This window comes from Sprattus sprattus, assembly GCF_963457725.1.
Source record: "Sprattus sprattus genome assembly, chromosome: 13".
NCBI lineage: Eukaryota > Metazoa > Chordata > Actinopteri > Clupeiformes > Clupeidae > Sprattus > Sprattus sprattus.
Window position 1 is genome coordinate 24,202,261 of NC_137911.1, and position 26,644 is coordinate 24,228,904.

The 26,644-nt window shown below is 41.9% G+C and overlaps 3 protein-coding genes across 5 annotated transcripts; 1 reads left to right on the forward strand and 2 right to left on the reverse strand.

Annotated features, from left to right (window-relative positions):
• Positions 1-1,609: 1,609 nt before the first annotated feature.
• vsnl1b (visinin-like 1b) lies at positions 1,610-3,525 on the reverse strand (the record flags this gene model as incomplete). 2 transcript variants are annotated; one of them, XM_080849586.1, is made up of 3 exons in its annotated part: positions 1,610-1,807; positions 2,444-2,659; positions 3,364-3,525. In XM_080849586.1, 3 exons carry the CDS (start codon positions 3,523-3,525, stop codon positions 1,610-1,612), a joined length of 576 nt encoding a protein of 191 aa, XP_080705712.1. The 2 variants fall into 2 exon arrangements, with proteins under 2 accessions (XP_080705712.1, XP_080705713.1); XM_080849587.1 differs by lacking the exon at positions 2,444-2,659.
• A 3,918-nt stretch (positions 3,526-7,443) lies between these two features.
• Positions 7,444-17,812, reverse strand: LOC308373956 (sex comb on midleg-like protein 4). 2 transcript variants are annotated; one of them, XM_080849635.1, is made up of 8 exons: positions 17,472-17,812; positions 14,830-15,088; positions 13,405-13,534; positions 11,157-11,357; positions 10,590-10,766; positions 9,475-9,696; positions 8,998-9,128; positions 7,444-8,399 (listed from the first exon to the last, which is right to left on the reverse strand). In XM_080849635.1, the coding sequence occupies exons 2-8, from the start codon at positions 15,058-15,060 to the stop codon at positions 8,274-8,276; spliced, it is 1,218 nt and encodes a 405-aa protein (XP_080705761.1). In that variant the 5' UTR covers positions 15,061-15,088; positions 17,472-17,812; the 3' UTR covers positions 7,444-8,273. The 2 variants fall into 2 exon arrangements, with proteins under 2 accessions (XP_080705761.1, XP_080705762.1); XM_080849636.1 differs by having other exon boundaries at positions 14,830-15,091.
• Positions 17,181-26,215, forward strand: afg1la (AFG1 like ATPase a; the record flags this gene model as incomplete). The annotated part of the gene is made up of 13 exons (XM_080849634.1): positions 17,181-17,298; positions 17,704-17,909; positions 18,269-18,320; positions 18,435-18,536; positions 19,207-19,337; positions 19,720-19,819; positions 20,059-20,117; positions 20,731-20,813; positions 20,907-20,977; positions 21,481-21,581; positions 21,702-21,842; positions 23,563-23,670; positions 24,742-26,215. The coding sequence occupies 13 exons, from the start codon at positions 17,181-17,183 to the stop codon at positions 24,868-24,870; spliced, it is 1,401 nt and encodes a 466-aa protein (XP_080705760.1). The 3' UTR covers positions 24,871-26,215.
• Between the last annotated feature and the right edge of the window lie 429 nt (positions 26,216-26,644).

The following is a 26,644-nucleotide window of genomic DNA, read 5'->3' on the forward strand; positions in this document are numbered from 1 at the left end:
TTGCTCAGGAGGGTTTGTCTTTGTGTGTCTGTGGGATGCAGCATCCGAGGATAAGTAGTACTGGAATGAGTGCTCAGTGCAGGGCAGAGCTAGCAGGCTCTCCACGCACTACCAGTGGAACACAAGGTCGCTGCCCTGTCACATGAGAGTAGCATTTAACAAATACATTTAATCCCTAGAATCCAATTAACCTTAGTTTGCCAGTAATCATTTCCACCTAATGATTATTTATAGTCTTTTCTCTTGAGGGGGATGCTGCATCCCTGCCAGACCTGTTCTTAAAATACTTGGTGTGTTGGTCTTCGGGATGTAAACTTGAATTAAAAACGGTATCTCAATACAAAAAAAACAGTCAATAAAAATGCAGTGCCCTTCAAGTAAACTTGTGTGACAAACACATTGGGAGGGGCTTGTCATGTACACAAAATGGAGAACTTGAGCGGGGGAGGGGGCGGGGGCACTTTACCAAACTGGGGAATACTCGTAGCATATTGCCCTTTTCATCTAAAACACTTCTTGTGGTAAAAACACAAATAGATAATGCAACCACACTGAACATGTTCACATCAATGTGTTATAAAACCAAATTTCTGGTAATAAAACAGCAATGTGCTACCTTTCATGTTCCGTATGGTTTGATCTTTTTAAGCAGGGCTTGTCAACGTTGACATTTTTTGCTAGCTTGAGATGGGAGTCAGACCTATTATGGTCTGTTATCTTTCAGGAAGGTGACCCCCACCCCCAGCAGGGGAGCTCTCCATCCCATTTGCAGCTCGATGCATAGACTGACATTTAAACACGTTAGCGTGATCGAGGACATCTCTCTCGGGGCAAGGGTTCGAGAGGAGTGTGCTGAGGGAGGACCACAGACAAACACACATACTAGTACGGAGACATGCTGGCACAGGAATGTGAATAGTTTATAAATGGATCACGAGTGAATATCCCACACAGCGAGCAAAATGATGTTCAAGGGCTTTTTCTTCCTGTTTTACTCTTAAAGAGGCCTAACCTGAACACAGCACATGCATGCACTAGCGACATTTAGAGTTCGGTGGTCTGAGCATACCGGGAAGGGCTAACTGTTTGCCCTCAGGTTATCTGACAATAACTGGTTTTATCTCTTGTTGTATTGATATAACAGGTGGTATTATGTGAAGTATTTATAATATTTTTATGGGGATATTTTCTCCTCTTGACAACTATTTAGAACAGAAAAGCAGGCTTGTATGCCAAGCATGACTGTACTGTAAAAAACATAAATCTATGGCGCACTGCACTCAACCACATTCTAATGATCAAATGGGTGGATATGGAATAAACTAATTTGCACACTTTACAATTTATTTCATTATATATTCATTTTTATAAGTACGTGTGTGTATATAGCTTATTTGTAGCAGGTGACATTCTCATGCATATATAGATTTATTTATTCAACCAGAAGAAGCAAGTTCGTTGAGAAAAGTAGTCCCACATTTTTTTTTCCTCCTTTTTTTTCTTTCTTTTCTTTGATCCGGTGGAGATGGGAGAGAGTGGATGAAAAGAGTAAAAGGTATTTTCCCCAGTCCTGGCAGCTGAGATGCAGAGAGAGAGTGATGCGGCTCGCTCACTTCTGCATGTCGCACTGCAAGAGCAGCACAATAGACGGGTCGCTCTTGGCTGCCTCCTTGAACTCATCCAACGAGATCTGTTGGTCGTTGTTCTTGTCCATCTTGCTGAAGATCCGGTCCACCCGCTGCTCTGGGGTCAGCCCGTCTTCGTTCATCTTCATCATGATCACAGTGCCCACCATCTTATAGATGGCCTACACACACAGACACACACACACACACACACACACAAGCAGCACAATTAAGGTTAGTAAGGGAAATACACAGTGACTATGTAAAAATTGGCAAAAAATCTAAGTCAGTGGCAAAACTGAGGAACACAGAACCGGAAAGGAGGGAACAGCTTAGCAAGTGCCAAATTAGTACAGAATTGGTGACTACACTATGGCATTATATTCATATGGCATTTATATTCACTCAGTTTTAAACCAAACTTTGTGCACACTCAGCAGGTTCTCAATATGTGTGCATTTGGAGACATGCCACCAGTCAAGCAGGTGGCCCCTTAGGAAAGTACTGACATTTAGACAGAGCTGTCCTTGTGTGTGTCCTTACAGAATAACCATCTGCTCCTACTACGGGAGTGCCTGGGACACTGGATAGCCCGACAGCAGGGGCTGATCGAGATTTGTTACCTGTTATAGAAGTGGGCTCCGTCCAGAATGAAACTCAGCATCTGATCAATACGTAGTTGGTGCTAAATATAGTTCTGTTTTTGTATCAACAGAACTAATCGTTCATGTCTGATGTGAACATGAACCTTTCGGTCCATTAAATGTTCACTGAGAGGACAATCTTCAATGAAGCAATGAGAGCTATTTGATCCATACCTCAATGATCTCCAGCATCTCCACCCTAGTAATCTTGCCGTCTCCGTCCAGGTCGTACATATTGAAGGCCCAGTTGAGTTTCTGCTCGAAGCTGCCTCGAGACGTGATGGACAGGGCGCAGATGAACTCTCGAAAGTCGATTGTCCCATCGCTATTCTTGTCAAAGGTTCTAAATGCATGCTGTGCAAACTTTGAGGCATCGCCATATGGGAAGAACTGCAGAAAAGACATTGGACAAAACAAAGTGAGGGGTGATGTATGAGAAAGAGGGGTAGGGGAGATGTGAAAGAGATTCATCAGGAGGGAAAGGGAGAAATGTAGCAGAGCTTGCCATGACAAAAAAATGTGTCCCATCCACCTCTCCATATTTGTTTTCGGAAAAAGATTCAGACTCATCATTAAACAAATATTGCCCCTTCTCTTCATCCAGCGTGTGGACCAATTCATTTCATTTCTCATCTATCTGCTCCATCTGTTTCTGCTGCGGAGTGACAACATTTTGTATGTTTGCTATAAATAGCTACCTATTTATAGTGCTATGTGATGTGAATGATTAAATGAACCACATCTGAATGTGTTCAGTCTAAATTACATTAAAGGAAATTGATTAATGGTGATTTAATGTGACTAGAAAAAGCCATCTTGCCTCAAGTCATTTCAGCTAGAAGAACCATCTCGCCTCAAGTAATTTCATTATGGCAACACATGTGGTCTGAAAACCTGGCCTCCAATTCAGAGGAGTATTACAGGAGCCTGTCTATAAAGTAGTGGTATGATGAAACCAATCATTCCCAAAAAACAACCCCCCCTCCCCCCAGCCCAAATCATGCTCACTTCAGCCATCTAGAAATCTCTGAAATATTAGTAGCCACACCCGCTTTTCCATATTCACCTCATCACACAGGTGTAAATGCCCTTACCTTGACATAGAGTTGCTGGAACTCATCCAGGTTGAGGCGACCACTGGGGCAGTCCTTCAGGAAGCCCTTGTACCACTGCTTGAGCTCATGTTCATTGAACTCTGTGTTCTTCACCAGGTCCTCCATCACCTCTGGGGTCAGCTTGCTGTTTTGCTTGCCCATAGTGAGTTCTGTGCAAGAAAATTGAGGTCGGTGACCTTCCCACACTGCTTCATTTTAAAGCATCAGCTCTAGAGAGCAATGCAATGAGAGGCTGGAAAGTTTGCTCTTTCAGAACATTTCCAGGTGACATTGTGAATAATGTATTAAATGTTATACATAACAAAGTATCTGCCATTGATCATACTTTAAATTAACTGGTATCAGGTTTTAGTAGATTGTGAATAAAGTATTAAATGTTATACATAACAAAGTATTTGCCATTGATAATACTTTTAGTTCACTGGTATCAGGTTTAAGTACAGTAGGTCCTGTTTTTGCTGATTTAGATGGTAGACACCATTGATAGAGAAAACATTTTGATTTCAGTTTAAGCTTTTTATAGTCATTAATCTCAAAGCTGCCAGCTGTCAGTTGCTCTCAGTCTGGACCAGCCACGTGATGACGACCAGCAGCACAGTTTCATTATACTTTGCCCATAATCAATAGTCCCAAAGAAACATAATCTCAAAATGGCCATTTAATGACTCTGACAAAAAAAAATCAAAAAGCATTGATAGCCTTACAATGTGTCTTTACATCGAAGCTGGTCTAGTTTTGTGCACTAGTGGCCTAGATGTTCTTGTTTTCTATTTCTGTTATGGCAAAAATTCCCCAAAGTGCTTGTGCTGGCTAAAACAGTCACTGTTGAAAGTATTCCCACAATGCTCTGAATGTGTGACCTGAGACGTCCACCTGAGCATGACCAGCAACCCAGAAACATCCCTTGACATGGGAACTATGCCGAAATATACAAGGTCTTATAGGCTACACAGAGGCAAAGCGATGACTATGAGATGGCTATTGCCATACGAGTTAGCACTTTGTAGCGCTGCTGGTTAGCACTTACTTATTCAAAGATATTCAATGGCAAAGCTGCTTGTGGAAAATCTTGGATGTGTTGGAACCTACAGACCCAACTGATGTACAGATGTATAGAATGTGTTTAATAGATCTAGAGAATCTCAACCAGCAAGCTATCATTGTGCAGCTCATCAATTATCTGTTCCACATCCAGTTTTGTGCTAGTATGGCCATAAAAGCATTTCTGTGATGTGTGTCAGATGCCTCCATGTAGCTGAGTGCTCTTTGCAGTGAGCCTCAGACATCATCAGTGCTTCAGTCATGAGGAGTCTGCAGTAGCATGTGACCCTTCACCACCATACTCCACTTAAAGTAACACTCCCCTGTACTGCACCCATCCTCCCTTCTTCTGGCTCTGTGGAGGATGGCTGCTCACCTCATGAGGCCAAACAATTCACCTTTTGCACAAGGGCTCACATCAGTTGCAACAGCGTGAATTATTTTAGACCATTTTAATAGCACGAAATGCACCATGGAATGAACGTGGCATGCGTGGAGAACAATTGGCTCTTTAGTCTGTGTTTGTTTTACAACACGGGGGAAAAAACAGTCTTCGACTGAGTCATCTCTGTTTTTTGAATTAGCACAAAATAAATTACATTTTGAGCTCAACTGTACCCCAACAAAACATACATTTCAGATGATCAAAGCGCTGCGCCAAATTAATTGCGTAAATGAAAGAACAAAATATAGCGGGTCAATCTAAATTATTTCCCGATTTCTTGGTTATATAAAAAATAATTAGCCTAAAGCAGATATCATTTTCGAATCTATTCTGTTGACAAAAGACTCAGTCCGTTATGTAACGACTGTTTCCCATCAATCTTGGGCAACCGTATAGAATGACCTTGGGAACACAAAACGTCAAGGAGTAAATGTCATTCCTACACAACATACGAAAATGACTAAATGTGGTTACATGGGTTAATTCATGGGATGAAATGGTGGAATACGGATCATACGACCAGTGCTGCTTTGCAACCACGTCAAATCTGATGACTATTCACCTCAAATAAATCGCAATTAAGTGAATTAACTGAAATAGTGCTCAGTGACAGGCTATGCACACTAGCTCAGGATGGGATAAATTAGGTAGATTTGCAGTCCTGTGCATTCCAGCAGAGCGTAAAGGAGAAAAACGCAGTCCCGTTTTGTCTGCACTGAACTCACGCACCACATCGCCGAAGCTAATCAACTGCTCTTTTGGAGACACATCTGTACACATCTGTTACACAAAACCAATATCTAAGAAGTGTCGTAAACCTGACATAATGCATATGTTAATGCGGACACCACTAGGCAATGGTGGTAAACAAGAATGGGCTTTTCTTCAACGCTTATTTCAAGTTAAATTAAATAATGACCATTATCATTATTGTATCAAGGCATTATGGTGCACGAGCGAACATTAGTGATCATGTCACTACCATCCATGTGCCAAATTACTCCGTCATGGAGGCTACCGCATACGCACACCGATTGAAATAATTAAATGTACCTGCTATGACTCTGTTTTACAAAACACTATTAGAGTACAACAATTACCTGAATATTAAAGCAGGCACGTATATGTACAGTTTTTTTTTCCGAACCGACACGACGACAAACATTAGGTTACCTCTTACCTTAAGATGGATCTTGGAGAGGCTTGAGGAGGTGAGCCCTGGCGGGTATCAAAGCGGTTCAAATGCGCTAATTGTACTGTGTCCGGATTTTCTAGACCCGTTTGTTTGGCCTTGGTTTAAAATGGGGGACTACGCTGACACGCAGTAGGGACCGTTCCCACTCGCGTCTTAAGAGCTCGGGCTATGCGACTCTAGACATGCGGCGTCATACAGTGTGAGCATCACGCAAGGGAAGAGCCAGAAGAGCCTCGATAACAACAGGACTCCAGCGATGCACGACGGGGCTTTGAGCACGGAGTTTGTGTGAACTCTAGCTCTACGCCTTCCTTTAATGCGTGTCGTATATTAAACCATGTAAATGAGATTGCAATATGTAGAGTTGCCGAGGCTGTAACATAGAATGGCGTGGTGAGGTAGGCTATGAGGTGTCGTCAGCCTCGCAGCTTGAAAGGGTAGGTTAATCACTTAGGACTTAATGATTTCCTATATGCCTTTAATCAGGATGCCGCAGCAGGAACCTTGTTTTCTTATATTTGTTGTAGCGTGAACTGGACACCTCTGAGCTGATTGCTACTAGAAAAATCTGGTAGAAGCCCATGAGACATTGCCAGCTTACATGTCAAGTACTTCAGGCAGGGCTCCACTCTAGATTTATGTAAACTTTTTCTGTTAAATAGGTCATTGGCCTCCCTCTTGGGGTTCTCTTGGCACTGCCAGTGGGTTGAGGTGATGTGCCCATGTAGGAAACCAGGACCATCTTTAAAGAACAGGTTTTGTCATAGTAATCTACTTTTAATTTCCAATTAAATTGGGTGTTGTTTTTTTGCTTGTCAACATGGGATTTACGCTACATTCCCGTTATCTTTTCCTGGTGATCCCTTAGCTCTAGCATGTAGGCTATACTTCTCTTTTTCGTGATATGTAGAATAACGTCTTTGACCAATCTTATGTGCACGTCCCTCACATTTGTTCTGAGAGGCAGGAAATGTCACAGGGAACCCAGCAGAGTTTTGATTAATTATGGAAATGCAGGGGATCCGTGAAGCACTTGGTGGTGCTAAAGATAGCTGCTAGTAAGTATGGGGGAAAGGCGAGCCTTCATTAGAATGATAGCTGCCAGTGAGGCTTCATGAGAGGGGTGCATGCTATGATTAATACCACAGAGAGGTTTCACTCTTTGCCTTCAGCTTCAGGTCAGAGGAGAGATACCAGATCACGTTAAGAGATTATATCTTTTAATTAATGGAGTCAGTTCACCAAACCTTTTGGTTCATTGTAGTGGATTATTTGAATGATGAATTGAATGATGAAAAAAGTCCAGTCAGTGGCCGATCAGTACATATATGCTGGTCAAAGTAGTCAATTTCTTTTAATTGTGGCATGCATAGTAATTTATTTAAATAAGTTGCTTCCCTAGAGGCACATAAAAAGAGCATTAAATCACATTTGATATAATCATTTCCCCCTCATCGGATCAGGTGTTTTAAGTGCATATTGTTTCCCCGAAAATGTTTGGAGAATTGCACACATAAGCACCTGAGAGAATGACAACTTCAGGTCTGAGTCTGATGATCGTATGCTGGTTGTAGTAGTACCCCATAGGTCTGATCAAAACAATCCAGTGTGATAACAAGCTATTACTGAAATGATCCAGTCCCAATAATGCCAGTAATGCACTCACTTAATACAGTAGGCTAACACAAAATACTCTCTCACTCGCACACACACACAAACACACACACACACACACACACACACACACACACACACACACACAGAGACACACACACACAAACACACACACTCCTTGCACACAGATTGAGGAATGTCCACAGAATTACAATGCTATTGTGAGACCACCATCTTGACAAAGAGAAAATTAGCGTGACACTTGGTCAGTGTCACCATTTGAAAATTACACTGCACAAAGCTTCTGCCAACAACTGCATGCTGACTCAATAAGGGCTACACAGTGGGCTTCTTTTTCTGATATCCGGTGTATGTGCTCGTTTAGGACCTGTTATGCATAGCATATCATGGTTGTGTCATATTATTACTCCTATGCAAAGTAGTTCAGATATACTTTGTGGCCCACAATTTTAAACTAGCCATAATGAGAGAAACTGGCAGGCTACTGTCATGAGTGTAGAGGGTCTAGGGCCGCCTGTGGCCTTGTTGGGAGTGAGAAGGGCAGCCCCCCAGAGGTGATCCCCAGTCAGCTGATCAGAAGCGACTCTGCTTCAGTTTGTCGATGTGGTAACACAGCTTGAGGGCAGGCCCCAGCTTCAAGCCCAAGTACTTCATGATCATGTCACTCTTCAGTAGAAGCAAGGCATTCCCATCAATCTCCTGCAAATTACAAGACCAAGACAAACATTTCCAAAACGAGTTAGCGGCAGGAAGCATCCGGGCGCCAAATGTAATTAGCATTAAACAGTAATTAGCATCAGCGGTTTCTGGAAGTGTCAGTGTAAATGTTGAACGCTCTGCTTAATTAAATAATGGGGCTAGCACTTATTAGGATGTTTTCACAAAACATAGCATGGGGATCACTCAGACCACATATTGTCAGTGACAGCCTGTTTTCCTTGTTTCATTTCCAGCAAGTGCACTGGGAGGATAACAGAAAACTTAAAGGTGCAGTCTGTGATTCTAATTCAATACACTTTTTGTCATTAATTCAGTTAATTGTTCCTCACAGTCCTCTAGTTGTCCTTACTCAAATATCTCAATTATCAACAATCTTTCACCAGAATAGCGGACTGCATCATCATCTTTAAGAAGTGCGAGTATTCCCTCCAGTCAAAACGTCAGGGTAGCGTACAATAGGGTATCTTCAATTCATTGTTGCCCACTCTTATAATCACATTAGAGTATCAAGTGAGCAAGCTGCCTGCTCTGTGTTGTGCTGTGTTTGGTTATGTGGCTGGGGGTTTGTGAAGCATACATGCTTCCTGAACACGTCTATGTGTGGTCCCAGAGCTTGGGCATCAGCCTCCTTGACGAACCAGATGACATCCTCCACACTCCAGGTGGAGGGGTCCTTACTGAGGTGGCGCTTTGGAGGATCCTGGGAGTCTGGAGGGGTTAAGGGGGGAGGCACAGCAGTTTGTCAAGGGAACATCATAAGTTTAGGCTGAACTGGGTTGATCTGAGGGTACATTTAATTACATTTTTAATTGAATGAAGACGAACAAAAATATTCCATTCCGTCCATCTTATGTACTACATGTTATACTCATCATGAGTGCAGAAATTATGCACCATGCATCACATTTTACATACACAAATTATACACCAAAGTGATGTAGGCTTCTTGGCCCTGCCTCCTGCACTCTGCCAATACCACACAATGACATGATGATGTCTCCCTCAAACACCTCTACAGGAGTTGGCTATCATGTTAGACACCTGCCTCTCCTACCTGCTCTGTTCCCCTCCAGGAAGCTGCTGCTGCTGGTGGTGTGCCCGCAGTGGGCACTGCCAGGGGGTGCGTGGTGTGGCTGGCAGAAGCGGGAGCTGCCGAACACGTGCTTGGGCGGATAGGGTGAGTTCATGCAGCTAAAGGCCGAGTCGCTGGGGTCCACAGAATAGCGCTGAAGCTCGGAGGCTTCAGACAAGTAGTCGTCCTGCATGGGTGCCTCACCTAGAGGGCAGCAAGTAGATTAACGCTATAGTACTCAAAGTTCAAGGCTTGAATAACACACATGTGATTAATTAAGATGCATTGCTATATGTTTATTGCGTCATTGTGTACAGCTCTAAATATTTACTTTTGGTATGTATATCATTAAAGATGACGTGTACAAATGTCTCCTTCAGATCATAATATAAAAGGTTGCAAGCCCATAATTTAAGCCTCAAGTTTGGCAGGGCATGTACAGCAGTGTTAATGGGTAGGAAGCCAGATTGTCTCATTGTTGCTGTCAGATGAGGCTCAAGGTTTTCTGGAACTGTCAATGATTGACGCAGCAGGAACATAATGGAACATTTCAAGCCACTGAATGAAGAAACAAATGAGTGTGATGAATTAAAAGGATGCTACACAGCACTCAGTACATTAGGTTATACACTGATACAGAGATGATGTTCTCTGTCCAAAAGTGCACTACCATTTCAAGGTTGTAAACAACTGTTGTGTCAGCTGCTATGATATGAGTTTGGCTCCCGGTGCCAACGCTTTGTGGGCACAAGGACTCCTACCAGCTATAAGAACACCCCTGTGGTAAAGCATCTGTACAAGTTGAGTCATGGTGGTAGTTCCTATTGTGGCAGCATCTGTCCGATTCAAATTTCACAGATTCCCATTCGCCACCGTATAGAGTATGCACTGCCTTTGATTATGAAGAGGTTATAACAGTTTGACTGAATAAAACTCTATACAACTGATAATACACACCCAACATACTAGACTTAGACTAGTGCCATGACAACAGCACAGGGTAAGGTTAACAGGAAGCAGTCTTGTATAAACAGGTTGAAACATGTGGTGTTAACACATAAATCCTGTGGTGACTGGTGTGCGTGTACACAACCTACCAGACAGTGGCATGGTGTCAGTTTGGTAAGAGGGCCCATTGTGCTGAGTGATGGGCTGGTCGCTGAAGAGGTTTTCACAGTGCAGGCTGCGGCAGAGCTTCTTAAGAAAGCGCAGCACGTAGCCCACGCTGTTCACCACCGGCAGGCTCAGCAGGTGCTGCTTCCCATCGAAGGTGGCTGTAGACGGGAAGACAGCGGTGAACGTTAGCTGCACGCTAGCTCTCTTATTTCCCCATTATGTATTAAATAACATAAAATTGCAACATTGACTTTGATGATGTGAACGTGGAAATGAATACAAATACATATTTCATTTACTGAAATCGATTTGTGTGTGGTCAGCACAGATGAGTAAAGAAAAAAAAACGGCAAAATGCAGAGTGAGAATGGGGATCCCATAGATGGAAGATCAGATGTCCTATGCAGAGTGAGAATGGGGATTCCATAGATGGGATGCAGAGTGAGAATGGGGATCCCATAGATGGGATGCAGAGTGAGAATGGGGATCCCATAGATGGGATGCAGAGTGAGAATGGGGATCCCATTATGGAAGATCAGATGTCGCACCTGAGATCTTCTCTCCTCCGTAGCCCTGGGTGAGCAGGGTGAAGACGGCCTTCTGCTGAAAGGCACAGTCAATGCAGGCCTGCACAGCCTGCTGAAGCACCACAGACGGCCGGTCCGGCCCAAAGTGGTCCGGCAGCTGCTGCACCTTCTTCCGGTCCAAGTTGGGCCCCACGTGAGCCAGCTTGTTTATGTAGATGCACACTGCACATAAGATTAACAGAGAAAGAAGGTTTACTATGTTCTTTGTCTAAAATATACATAGGAAATGGCAAACTGACTATGATCACATTTTCACTATTCTTTAAATTTTCATCTCGGTAGAATGAATGGATGCTGTATTTTATCTTCTGTGAAATCCTGTGGAGAATAATACATCTGCCTGATTCAGTAACATCATTTCTCAAAACTTGATGGTTGTCTCTTAAGCAGTATATGATGTTTTATAAAATGTGCTGTATTTTGATAGCACAGTCTGATATAGTGCATGGTTAAACAGTTACGCAGTGGTGCATAAAAGTCTGTGAACCCTATGGGATAAATATGCATAAATATGACCTAAAACATCATTAGAAGTCCTAAGACAAAAGACACAATGAGACAAAAATATTATACTTTGTGATTTATTTATATTTGAGGAAAAGTATCCAATATTACATATCTGAGTGGCAAAAATATGTGAACCTTTCAGTATTTGGTGTGACCCCATTGTGCAGCAGTAAATGAAACTAAATGTTTCTGGTAACTGTTGCTCATTCCTGCTCATCAGCTTGGAGGAGTTTTAGCCCATTCCTCTGTACAGAACAGCTGCAACTCTGGGATTGATTGGTTTATTGACAACACATCAGCTTTTTCCTTTACAGGAGCACTGTTCTTCCTGTGGTCAAACTTGCTGCATGATGTTGGTGGGTTTCCTCACATGAACTGAATGCTTAAAATCCTTCCACAACATTTAAATTGGATTAAAGTGTGGACTTTGACTGGACCATTTCAAAATGTTAACTTTATTCTTCTTTAACCATTCTTGGTAGCACAACGTGTGTGCTAGGGGCACAGTCTTGCTGCATGACCCACGTCCTCTTGAGATTTAGTCCTGCCATTTTCCTTAAGTATTCGTTTGTATAATTTGGAAAGTATTGTTCCATCAATGCTGGCAAGTCATCCTAGTGCAGATACCGCAAAACAGGCCAAGACCATGATACAACCACCAACTCTAAATATATATATTTTTAAGCAATTCGTACTGTTTATAGATAGTTGTTATATTCTTGTATTGTATGTTGTTGTTGTGTTATATGTTGTCCCTGGTCGCACCAACATGAGCAGTACTCCAAATTTCGTTCTATGCGAATATAATGAAAATAAAGGCTTTTCAATTCTATTCTATTATATTCTTTACACAGATTTCACAGATGTGATAAGGTTATTCTGCTGTAATACAGTGTTTTCCTTTCTTTAAACATAACGCTTCTCATTATTACCAAAAAGTTCTGTTTTGGTCTCATCCATCCACAAATAATTTTTCTAATAGCCTTCTAGCTTGTCCATGTGATCTTTGCCAAACTTGCCACTCACAGATGTAATATTGGATCAATTTCCTCAATGAATAAATGTCCATGTAAAATATTTTGTACGTGTGTAATATTTGTTTAAATGGGTTCGCTTTATCTGACGATGACGATCATATTTATGTAGAGATACAGAAAATTGTAAAGGGTTCAAAAACATATGCCACAGTACATTATTTTATAATGCACGTATTTTCGTAACTGGATCAAATAAGTCAATTAATGCTTTTTTAATAGTGTGTTAAACTACAGGATTACTTTTGTTGATCTCTCAAAATGCTAAGGGAGGGGATATTTAGATTTGCTGGTGTCTGCTAATGGTACTGGTGTGAGCTGCATGAATGTGTTTTAAAATAAGTTGCAAGCTCTCATATGAAATGATAACTGACCCCTTGGTCCTGTGAGGCTTATCATGTTGACATTATAGTGCAGTACGTTTACTCGGCTCAGGTGTGACCAAGTAACCCTTACTGGCTATGCAATAGATAGAGGCTATAGATGCTATATGCCAGCAACATTCAGCTCAGCTGCTCACATATGGAGGACTGGGCAGTCTGCACAGCCTGGAAGTCCCTAGGCACTTCTCCCTACCAGTGAACACCTGGGCAGTCTTTTAATCTGTCAGCTCCTGGGCAGTGTGCCTTCTCTCTGTGCACACAGGCGGTGGAGGAGACTTACTGTACCTGTGAGCTCCTGGTCGGTGGAGGAGTGAGGGACGGTGGCAGCGTCCTGGGGGATGGAGCTCATGTCAGGCTCAGGTGTGCTGCTGGGCGGGGAGATGGCCAGAGGAGTCATCAGCATCCTGGGCTTCAGCTGTAGGGGAGAAGAAGGAGACAGCCGTTACGGGCCTGACTGTCCTTAACTGAGTCTGTTTGGATGCGATTGAAAGCATGAGAACGCAGATGGCACTGTGTGTTATGATGAGTCTGATTCACAGAACATACTGACAAATGATAGGTCAGTTGCATGAGTCAGGAACAAAGAACATTGGGGGCGCAGTTTGTTTTTCTTATCAAATTAAACAACTGCTTTACAACATAAAATTATGTTTTTCCCAACATTCCTGTTACAGTTATTTACGAAGTTTGTATAGCCAATACAAAATACTTTTTACAGAATGTAGTGAGTTTCAAATAAGACAATGATATTAAAATGAGCAAAATAAAATGCCTAGTCTCAAATTAAAATGATAACTTTACTGTACTAATGGAAGTTTTTTTCTTGTTGATAGCATATGTTCCCCCTTGGGCCTTTAGTAAATCAGACTGTAAATATAAACAAGATGGTGACAAACACCGAATAATGATAGGCATTAGAGTGATTCAGAGAAGCACACTGTCAGTCTACGCCAAGACAGATCATAAGCGCACTAAATATCAGTTTCATAAATAACCATCAGAGACACAATGCAGGACTCTCTCTGGAACTGAACACCCGTGATGCTTTCAGTGAAATGAAAATATTCAAGCTCGATCTGAAATGGAGTGTCAAACCTTTTCTCTGAGTGAAGCCCTGAAAATGAAATGGAATATAATCTCATGGTAATACCTTCATTCTCAATTTAATTGTAACTTGAGAGAGAGAGAAATTCACTCATTGCACCACATGATCATATAGGCACTAAGAGTTGAGGAAATGAGAGAATAATGCAAATCGCTTGGCAGTAAATGATGGCATTAATCTATTTGATAGTGACACTGTATATAATGAAAATTCCAGCCGCAAGCACACATTGGCTGATTGCCAGCTACTCTGTTATGAGCTTTGCCAAATGACACACTCAAAGCATAACACTGTCCCAACCTATGTGTATAAATCTTTCATTCTGTGGATGATCATTTCAAAAAAGATTCACAAAATGGTCTTTCTCTACTCTGTAGACATATAATACACTCAGAATATTATGGTGCATGTGTGCGCTTCTCTTTAAACATAACTGTATTCTAAATAATAACAAACAATTGATAGGTCTGTCATTATTTGGAATAGCTATAGCTATGTAATAGCTATGTAGCTAACAGACACACGTATCATTACAAAGGAAAACCCCAGACACCATGTGTATCAAGAACAGGAGACCCCCACATCTTATCTCTGTGTAGACTGACCTTGAATCCTGGTTTTCTTCCCCTTTTCTTGGGCACTTTCAGAGGAGGAAGCACCTCTGGGTAGTGGTTGGGAAAATCCATCTTAGTGAGGTTGCGGTGCAGTGGGGGTCTGCCCCTCTTCCGGCCCGGAATCTTCCCTGTCGGAGCCGGCAGGAAGGAGGATGTTGCCGGGGGCGACTGCATCTCGCTGCCGCTGTCTGCTGTCTGTGCTGAGGCTGCAGGACTGCTCATCAGCGCCAGCACTCACTCACACACAAACCTGCTGGCGCACACACACACACACACACACAACATATCTGCTTAAACATACATGCTTAGTTAAAACCCACACATGCTCGCTACATCCTACACATTGACACACACACACACACATTGACACACACACACACACACACAGACATACACCCCCCACACACACACACACACAAACCTTCTGAAACACATTAGCATTAGCCTGCTCACAGACATATGCTCAAATATACATGAGCCCTTGCTTGCTGCTCCTCAGACACATACGCTTACTGGGACATACACACAGGAACCAACATCACTGATTCCTCTCTGTCCAACACACACACAAAGAAAAATGAGGGAGGTACAAGCAGGCTCAAAAAATGACTGTGCACACAAAATACATCCAGATATGATTTACATTTACAGTGGCTGCTACTGCATTAAGCACATTTATGAGCTCCCGCTCAAAGCCCCACTCTAGTCCAGCCCAGGGGGAGAAACCCCCAGCAGGGCAGGGCTGCTGTTACCTGATCCTTATTCCCTGGCTCTCTGGATCTCCTCTCTCCTCTTGGGCTTGCTAAGCTTTTTTCTGTGGAGTCTGATGTAGCACAAAGACAGATTCCTTCAGAGGGCTGCTGTAAGAGACATTTTTCTTCCTGTCTCTCGCTCTGCCTCTCTCTCTCTCTTTTCCCGTTTTCTCTCCGTTCTGCCACTCTTTCTCCTCCTGCTCCTCCTCCTCCTCCACCTTCTCTTCTCTCTACCTCTGTCTGTGCGTGGCTAAGTTCCCCACGCTCGCGAGGGCTCAGTGCTGTTGCTTACAGGAGCTCAGGCTGCAGACGGCTCATTAGACTAATGCATTCAGCTGTAGCAGCGGCAGCAGGACGAAAGGGGGGGTTTGCATCACCGTGGCGACACACAAGAAATACCATCACAGCTTTGAGCATGGCAGCTGCATGCAGACTCTTGTAAACAAACACACATACAGCGGTGTAAGACTATAACACAAACACATCTGTTTCTATTTCTATCCATTTATATGAATAATTTACAGTGTGGGTAAATAACTATGAAATGTTGAAATCAAAGTATATGATATAAATAAAATAAGTGTGAGTAAGGGGGGGAATCTGCCCCAGTATTCTCTTCATCTGTGTTCATCTCTGTTTTATTCTATATTTTTGTAAATATGTTTCCAAAAATAACACTATCAATATGTGTGTATCTGTGTATTTTTGTCAGGGAGTGGGCTAGAAATTGCATGTGCATGCCAATGTCTGTGTACATGCACTCTACTAGAAACAGATCTACTGTTGTCATGGCAACAGGACCCTACTGCCTGAACCACACAGTTTCTGCCTGTATGACAGAACGGATACACTGAAATGTAAAAAATGAATGTTAGGTTTAGGATCAATGTAATAAATACATGATATTGCTTCTGTTTGTTTTGGCACTAAACACACCTTGAAATTAAGATGAACCCAATGTAATATTGAACCAGGCCACAGTAGCATCAGATGTTTTGCAGGGGTTGGTTACAGTTATTCTTAATGTTCCTGAAAATACATTTTCAACCAATGACTGGACGTATAGAATCAACATGCCAACCTGTGCTGCAGAATGGCTTAGGAAAGGTGTATTTGGTCCCCAGTATTTTGCCTACAGCTTACATATTTCCAGTTAAACGCTGAAAAGCAGAGGTGGTCTGGACAGTCTCTTACCTGAGTGTGCTTTAAACAATATAAAACAGTAAATAAAACAAAAACGGGATGTGGCAACGAACACTGTTATGATTAGGTCTTCAATTCATTAGCATGTGATAAATCAAATATTTAAACAATATTTCTGTTACCCTATTAGGCTATAGCCACTAGTTTTGCTGCTCCTTCGTGTTTGATATATTGGTTTGACTTTAATCTAAAACAGACTAATTTAGAGGGTCGGGAAAAATAGTCAAATATCCTGATCATTTATATAGTACTCGCGTATTGTTGCCCTTATTAGTCTGTCTGCATCCTTCCCACCCTCCGTAACATAGTGCATAGCAAACTGCCCATCTCGATGACGCCAGTGCTGTTTTGTCTCAAACAACCAATAAAAGTAAGTCTCAAACCAAGATGGCTGCCTGCACAGCGCCCTTGGGTGCTGCTAGCATTCGATTTCTCTTTAAAGACCATTATCTATTGAAAACGAAGCTATTAACAATACCTTACAACTTGAAATGGGTTAAACGAGGTGAGCAATTTTACTTAAAGCTATTTTGATGACAAGCTTAATTGGAGGTTGTGGTGGCATAGCTCACGTAATGTTTCTAGCTAATGTAAAATAGCTAGTGTCATTCTAACTTGTTGACATTTTGATTGTTTAAGTTAGTCTGCTAGCTGATAACAAAAATGAGGTTAACATACCTCGATCTTTTAGTCTTGGATCCTTGTTATGTGTGGCATGGTTTCGTTTGGTAGTGTAATGTGTATTGACTACCAAGCCCATAAACAAATTGAATTGACAGAGGATTCAGGCTTGCTAGCCAGCTGGATGAGGTAGCGTGTAATGTCCACTTGAAAAGTTGTACCCAAGAAATGTCCCTTCTATCAACAGTGGTGACACACGGTAATAAATAATTAGCTTTTTTAACTTCAGGGTTTGCGGCGAATGTGTTGTCACCACAGTCCGTTGAAGACAACGTAAGCCCCAGCTACGGAGGACCTATCGAACACTACACACGCCTTGTTGAAGAGGGTATTCTGAACACTGACCCGCATCAGAAAGCGGTGTTGGAGAACCTGGAAAAACTGCAACATACGCTAAGGGGTTACAGTAACCAACCTACATCTTTCTTTTCTAAGGTGACATGAGTTTTAAAATTGACCAGGGTTAGTTGTAAATAAATGAACTGTTGGGTATTCCAAATACGTGGTTTAGTGATAAACCTGGTTAAATTAATTCAGAGTAAGTGGTAAACCTCCTAGAAGAGCCCTATCGCGTTGTTTTGCTAGGAGAATGAAGCCACGGGGCTCTTCTATTAGGAGGTTTAACACATACTCTGAGTTCCCTTACCCATGTTTGTCACTAAACCACTAGGATACCCTCCTGGAGAATATCACTAAACCACTAGAATACCCTCCTGGAGGTTTATCACACTAAAGCAAACATTTTAAAGCAGTTCGTGTTTGTTACATATCATGTTTCACTGTTTCTCTTACAGATGTTTTCTAAGCCCAAGGCACCCAAAGGTTACTATATCTATGGAGATGTTGGTAAGCTATCTTTAATGTGGCATTCATTCTTTAATTTATAGAAATTAAAAATGGATTTCGTAGGACTTTTTTTTACCAACGCTGTCTTACTTGATTACTTGGTGGTCCTTGCAGGCACGGGTAAAACAATGGTCATGGACATGTTTTATTCCTATGTTGAAACTAACAAAAAGAAGAGGGTCCATTTCCATGGCTTCATGCTAGATGTGCACCAGAGTGAGTTGCTCATTGTTTTGTACCCTTACCTGTGAAATAGGGTGTATCTCTTGTTTTCTCTAAACCAGGCTTCATTTTTCAATTCTACATTATCCTTCAAAGTTACACTATGGAGTTTCTGGAGCCACCAGGTAGAGGGTTACTTTCAGCTGGACTATTCAGTAACGTATTTGCTGTCTTGCTTTGTCTTGTGTTTCACTTGCTTTATGTTTGACTGAGTTAGGAAAGTTGTTGGCAAGCTAGCCAACATAACTGTCACAATAACATTACAAAGAAGCCAACGCAAGAGCACTTATTACTAGCATCAATGTCCAAGCGTGTTATAACATGCTTGCTAACTTCGCTAACGAGATGTCTTGCTAGCGGCTAAACTTAGCAAAACATGTTGAAATGTCTTACTTTGTTTATGACAAACTAGCGGGTCAACAACTTTCCTAACTCAGTCAAACATCAAGCAAGTGAAACACAAGACAAAGCAAGAGAGCAAATACGTTACCAAATAGTCCAGCAGAACCTGGTGGCTCCAGAAACTCCATAGTGTTACTTTTCACTTGCAATAGAGACGGCATAGATATTGTTGTTTAATGTTCTCTCAGTTTAGAAAGTATGTCATATTCAATCTGTTAAAGAAAGCTAAATCTAAATCTTGACCTGGTAAAATCATTTTCAGGGATTCATCGTTTGAAACAGTCTATGCCTAAGAGAAAAGCGGGAAGAATGGCCAAGTCTTATGACCCCATAGCTCCTGTTGCAGAGGAAATCAGTGAGGAAGCATCTCTCCTTTGCTTCGATGAGTTTCAGGTACACCCAGCAAAGCAGCTCTCCTGCAACTCAGGACACAGACATTTAAGATAAACCACAATTCATTGGCTTACTCACTTGCCTTTTTGGGCGACAGTGGTACAGGAAGTAGAGGAGTCGTTTAGTAATCGGAAGGTTGCTAGTTCGATTCCTCTACTCCTCCTTACCAAGTGTGTAAGTGTCCTTGAGCAAGGCACTGAACCCCTAACTGCTCCTGATGTCAAAATGCAGTTTCCTTGTATGTTGCTTTGGATAAAAGCATCTGCTAAATCTCTAAATGTAAATTTTTAGTAAGAATAAGTGAATGATCAGTTTTTGCGTTTCAGAATTGTGTTTTAGGATTATATGCCTTTTTCTTCAAGAGTCTTTCTTCATTTTGTAGGTGACTGACATTGCAGATGCAATGATCCTGAAACAATTATTTGAAAACCTCTTCAAAAAGGGTGTTGTTGTTGTGGCAACCTCCAATCGTCAGCCTGATGGTGAGCTACTGACTTATTCCCCTGATTTATGTCATAGGGAGGATCTGACGCATTTGATCAAAGTAACTGCATGTAGAATACTCTGTTGCAGAAATGTAGTGACTTAAAGCGGAACAGTTTCAACAGCATAATGGCGTAATTGTCAGGTGCATATCAGTTGCAACAGTCGTTTTCGCAACCGTCTGTAGGGAAAGAATGTCAAATAATGTGACCCTTCTGTTTGACTCTTCCATTTGCAGACCTATACAAGAATGGACTACAGAGAGTGAACTTTGTGCCCTTTATTGCTGTGCTAAAGGTAAGAATTGTATTTGTGTTCATGTGGATCTCCTTAGTAAGAGACAGGGATGATTGTACTGGAAGATAACATACTGGAAGATGACCTTCTGCACTGTATGTTTAAACCAGAGAGGACTAACTGACTTATTGAGAGAGCAACACCATACCACTGAGCTGGGGAAAAAGGAGGACTGGACTACTCAGACCTTTTTTGTTTGACACCTTTAGAACACAATTAGTCTGCGATGTTTAAAATAACAAATGCCTTCCCCCTGAGCTCAGCTGAGAGAGGCGAGCTAGAGTGTTGTGCTGGAGCATAGCGGGCCTGTTTAGATGGGGAGCTGGTGAGCTCAACAGAGCAGAGTGCCCTGCGTGTAGTGTGAAGGTTAGCGTTCACTGTTTGGATGGAAACTTGAATCGTGTGATGTCAGTACATTTCTGCCTTATCAAAATCCATGCTCATGGGTGTTATGACTTCATTGTTTTTTTTGAGGTACCTGTTCCTGTAAACAGTCTCAAAGGAGATGCTTGCAAGATCAGGGGCAAAATCAGGGACTTTTGTATTTTGGATCTCACTCTCTGTCTCTCCTTTTCTCCTCCTCTCTCACAATTTCTGTATTAACTCCCTGCAGGAATATTGCCAAACACTCCAGCTGGACTCTGGAATTGACTACAGGAGGAGGAATCGTCCTGGTGCTGGAAAGCTCTTCTTCCTGTAAGCACTGACATTCTGTTGCCATGTTTGTAATGCATATTTGACATGGGACTTGCCAGAGCTCTTTTAAAATGCAGTTTATTTTAAATTCAGCACAAGTGACCCAGATGTGCACGCTACCTTGGACAGGATGTTTGATGAGATGGCATTTAAGCAGAATGATAGTAAGTTGGTTTTCAATTTTACTCTGTGTTGCTTGATGGAGATGTGTGTGTGTGTGTGTGTGTGTGTGTGTGTGTCGAGCGTGCATGCATGTGAGGGTGCGTGCGTGCAAGAGCATGCACTGTTTAAGCTCTTGGCTCTGAACCTCACTGTTGTGAGTTTGGTCAGTTTATGTGTGATCTCATGTGGCCCTGAGAGTTCTGACATTGTGTGACAGCTATGTGAGTTGGAACGTTATACATGTATACATAAATGTGATGTATGAGGGTCTGTGGGAGGTACAAGTCTTGATGCTTGCTGTTGAGGTGTCGTGCAGCCATGGACTGCATCTCGGTTGTATTAAGTGGAACTTGGTTATGGTTATGGTTGAAGACTTTCTGTTTAGTCTGTACCCTATCCATGACAGGATTCTCCATAACTAAATAGAGGTTCTTGCTTTTGTCACAGGTTTTTGTGCATGTCTGTTGTCATGGCGTCATGGTAACATCGTCTTGGTTTTCTACAGTAACGAGGAAGAGGACTCTTAACGTGCGTAATCGGAAGCTGCTTCTTAGCAAAGCTTGTGGGACCATCCTGGACTGCACATTTGATGAGCTGTGTGACCGAGTGAGTGAGCCATTTCTCCTTCTTTTTTTTTTTGTTGTTTTTTTTTTTCTTCTTCTGGTGGTGGGGTTTTTCCCCATCTTCTTTGAGTTTCTGACTGAAACCTTTTTTTGTGCCTTTCAGCCCCTTGGTGCTAGTGACTACTTGGTGATTTCCAACACCTTTGACACCGTGTTCATCCGGAATATTCCTCTTCTCACCATTTCAAAGAAGTCACAAGCCCGGCGTCTCATTACTCTCATAGATGCACTTTATGATCACAAGGTGTGACCTCTTCTTTCTCTATCTTTGAAGTTCTTGTTCTGAACACACCTGCTGAGTTTCATTTAAGATTATAAATTGAGTTATGATGAGATGGCCAAGCAGGCCAGAGTTGCCATGGAAACTTGATGTCAGTATGCCAAGGGCATGGCCATAAGCTCACAGCATGTTCCATGTCAATTCACTAAAGATTGGCTGAGATTTAAGCTCATTTCCTGTTTGGCAGCTTCAGGGCCAAATTCGATTGGCTAAAATGGATGACTATACTATTGTGAGGCTCTGTCTGAAGATGATCAGTGTCAAATTTGGGTGAAGATTGGACAAGGTGGCCACATACATTGTTGTCAAGTCCTGTCTTTGGGGTCTTCTAAGATGTCACCACACATAACAACCACTTTTATATGACCAAATCAAATGTTATTAAGACAAAGGCGTTTTTTTTGTTTAGTGACAGTACCACAATCAGTTGCTGAGATATGACCTCACTTCCTGTTCGGTGGCTTCACCACTGATTTTGATTACCGGTACCTGTAATGGACAAATGGTTTTGAAAATCTAAAATCCATATTATGACTTTCACTCTATACTAAACTTGGTCAGAAGATCTTTTGTGGCAGCTTTGGTCAAAATTGCTATTTGTGAGCTGTGAAGACATGTTAGTGGCACTTTCTCGATGGGAGCTCTCACGGTATTACCAAACAATAATTATATTTTAAAACGCATCAACAGTTATTACTCAAAATGCATTTTTGTTTAGTGCAGTGTACCCTAGTGGTCAAATGACACAAAATAGGCTCCTGAGTACGAAGTTTGTTTTTGATGTATCAAAGCGTTGCTGAGAAATTAGTGGCCTGTAAAGCCCTTTTCATAAAATCCAACATGGCGAAAAATCCGATTAACATGATGTGATCAACTGTGACCAATTGGGGTGCCCGAGTGCTCGAGTGGCAGACATAAAACTTGGTGAAAAGAATCAAGGGATTGTCCCCCCAATCAGCGTCACAAATTTAAAAACCCGTTTTACCATAGGGTATAGGCTATAGACTCTACCAGATAAGGATTAAGTGTAACAATAAGAAAAGGTAGAAACCCAATGGGTGTTTATGCAGCCTGGTGCTTGGTCACAACTGGGGGGGGGGGGGGGGGGGGGGGGGTTGACAGACACTACACCAGCGCTGGCCTGTGTGCAACGGCGAGCCTAACACTGTTTTCATAATAATGTTTTCATGCAGTTTTTGGCAGAGTATGACTCTGTGTCTGTACACATCAGCAAATCCACTGCATACCTGAAAGCTTTAGCATCACAGTAGTGACCATTTAGGCAGGGTGAAGTTTGCCATACTGGCCTTTGTATGTACACAAAGATGATAGATGGATACTTTATTAATCCCGAGGGAAATTTTAGGACATCCAGTAGCTAATACAATTTACACAAATCACATTCACATAGGGAGAACATGTTCAAAAGGAGTAGGGTGATAACAGATACAACAATGGTTCTGACCATATGGTGCAATGTGCATGACTGTGAGGGACTGTGTAGATGAGGGCTCCAATTCAGTTTGATTTGTACATGACTGCCTCAGTGAAGCAAAAGGCAATATTTCTAGTGGGAAAGGAGAAACGTTTTCAAACACCTTTTTACAAACTATAGGAAGACTGGTATTCACTGTTGGATATTAATCAGAAGATTGTCCATACGTGTTGTGGTGGTTTTTCCTAGGTGAGAGTCGTGATCCTTGCTGATGCCCCCTTGGATGACCTTTTTTTTCAAGATGCACACCACGACGATCATTCCCACGAGCTTTTGGACACACTTGATATCAAACAGGTAAAACATAATGCATTGAGGTTAACACTTCCAGAGTTTTTGGACGAACGTGGTATCAAACAGGTAAAATATATTGCATTTAGGTTAACACTTCCAGAGTTTTTGGTCCTTTTATGTTCACAATGTATGTCCAGGGAATCAGTTGTTGATGTATAGATAATGGTCAAAGTCATTCTGATATATTGTGTGCATCCTTAAATATATTTCTTTTATTGAAGATGAGAATCATATTTATCATCTCAACCAGTTTATTTTCCAGAATAAATATGTTTGGTCACTCTGTAGAAAACATCTTGCACTCAAACAATTAGCCACTATTTGCATATGCATATACATATATAGGCATTTTTTGGGCATCATCTTCAAATTAATTTTGATGTATATGGTCATGTGCAGAAACAACTAATCTTTCCAACTAGCCGTGATGCACTATGTAGCTCTGGTCTGATATTGACCACCCCTCGAAAATGTAAAAAAGCTTTCACAGCATGACATGGCGAACTATATAACTCTTATTCTATGTAATAAATATGTATGGTCACTCTGTAGAAAACATCTTGCACTCAATCAAACCCTATGTAACAATTAGCCACTGTTTGCATATGCATATACAGGTATGCATATATAGGCATTTTTTTGGCATCATCTTCAAATTAATTTTGATGTACAGTGCCACTTTAAAGTATGACATTTCATCTATGGAAAATTGGTGATAAAAAAATGAAAAATCATGGTAAAACAACAGAAAACGCTTAAGTGCTCAAGGGGTTCACATACTTTCAAGTGGCACTGTATATGGTCATATGCAGAAACAACTAATCTTTCCAGCTAGCCGTGATGCACTATGTAGCTCTGTGGTCTGATAGTGACCACCCCTCTGAAATGTAAATATATATATGGCTATCCTGTGTGTCCTCTGTAACATATCAGATTTTGTCATTCTATGGTAGGTAAGATAAGATAAGGTTAGAGGTAAGAGTATTGCCTAGTAGAGCTGTTAGCAAAAGTTCTCTTCAGCCTTTCTAGTCTCCAGCGCTGAAGTTCACATGTTCTCATTTCACCCCTTTCCAGGATGCGGGCAGCAGCCTGGCCATCTTCAGTGGGGAGGAGGAAATGTTTGCCTTCCAGCGGACAGTCTCCCGCCTTACGGAGATGCAGACGGAGGAGTACTGGGTCGAAGGAGACCGCAGCACCACGTGACCCCCCTGCTGGACACACATCACAACCCTCTTAAAACTCCAGCAGAACCTGGCCTGTCAACAAGTGCTGGCTCGTGGAAAGAGGAACACTTAAGATGGTGGTGGTGGTGAGCTGGTGAACAGATGAGCTGTGTTCAAATACTCAAAGAGTCACTTCTTTTTGATGCCATTCCAGTTCACTCCATTGGCCTGACGGGGGAAAATGTATCTGCCCATAATCCTTCCTCTCCTCTCCTCTCTTATAGAGTACATTACCCCAGTATTCTGAATTCAAATGAAAGGCCAAGTGTGCTGTGTGAGCTGGCTATACCTTGGTCAGGTGTTTTCTTCAGGTCTTTGTGGTTACATTTACATTTAGTCATTCAGCAGACGCTTTTATCCAAAGCGACTTACAAGGAAATTGCATTTATACATCAGGAGCAGTTGGGGGTTCAGTGTCTTGCTCAAGGACACTTACACACTTGGTAAGGAGGAGTGGGGAATTTGAACTAGCAACCTTCCAACCCTCCGATTACTTAATGACTCCCCTACCTCCTGTACCACTGCCGCCCCAGGTGAACTGGTGAACTGGATTGGCATCACACATCAGTGTCTTCAGGGGAATTTGAAGACAGCCATGCAGAGCGGGCTGCTGATCGAGATGTCACTGAAAAAGTTCAGAACTGTCACTGTGGTTCTGTACAGCTTAGTGTGACCCATAGCCATCAGACCTGCTCGTATAGACATCTGTTCCTGTGTTCCACACTAACACACTCAGCTTAAATACAACCTCAAATCTTGCCATGGGATCAATGTTTAATCAACCTACTATTGAACTGGAACTGATTATGTACTGTATGCCTTCTGCACTTCATACACACGTTATACGCACATGTTATAAATATCTAGTATTACATAATGTTATAATATAAGATGTAGGAGATTTAATGCCGTATTTTAAAGAAAGGGAGCAGTGGCTGTGCCAATATTTTAATGGTTTTGCATTGGTGGCTAAATTAATATTATTAAGCTCACTTTTCTACAATATCTGCCATCAAGTCTTATTTTTTTAGTCATTTCAAGCTTTTACAACAGAAACCGTTATAAAATAATACTTTGTAGTATACAGCTGCAATGGCTTAATGCATCAGATGATGCTCTCTAGTTATTATGCCCTATTATCCTTTAGTGCTAAATTTGAATTCTGAATTGATTGAGATCTCTTGTTTTGAAATAATAAGATTGGTGTTGGCTAACATACTAGAAAAGTGAGTTTGATAGCCACTGGAAATTGATCTGACCTTTGAACTGTTAACCCTGGTATATCAAATAATTAATTATGGTGTACAAACTTTGTAAATGGGAAAAATGACGAGTTTGAACAAATGAATGACTATTTAAGTAAACATTTTATTTATAAAACAAGATGGTGTAGGAGTGTTTTAGGCCTGTATTTTGGGTGACTGAAATTCTTCCCAGTTGTCCTTGTAATAACACAGTAAGGGAATGCGTTGCTGACATTTACTAGTGCGGAAACGCATGAATTGTGGAGACGCAGCCGTCATGTCCTACGTTTACAAACAAAATGTAGATAAATAGATCCACCTCCTCTCGGGGAGGGAGGAGAAAAACTGCTGAGCGGTGCAGTCTCCAGCCGCGCACACACACTGTCCATCCATGGGGATTGTGTCTCTTTAAAAGGCTATGCCACCCATGTAATCTAGGGGGCAGGTCTGTCTTCCGTGGCCAGCGACTGCAGAGTTTCGCGTAGTCCAAGCGAAGGCAGGCGGAGGCAC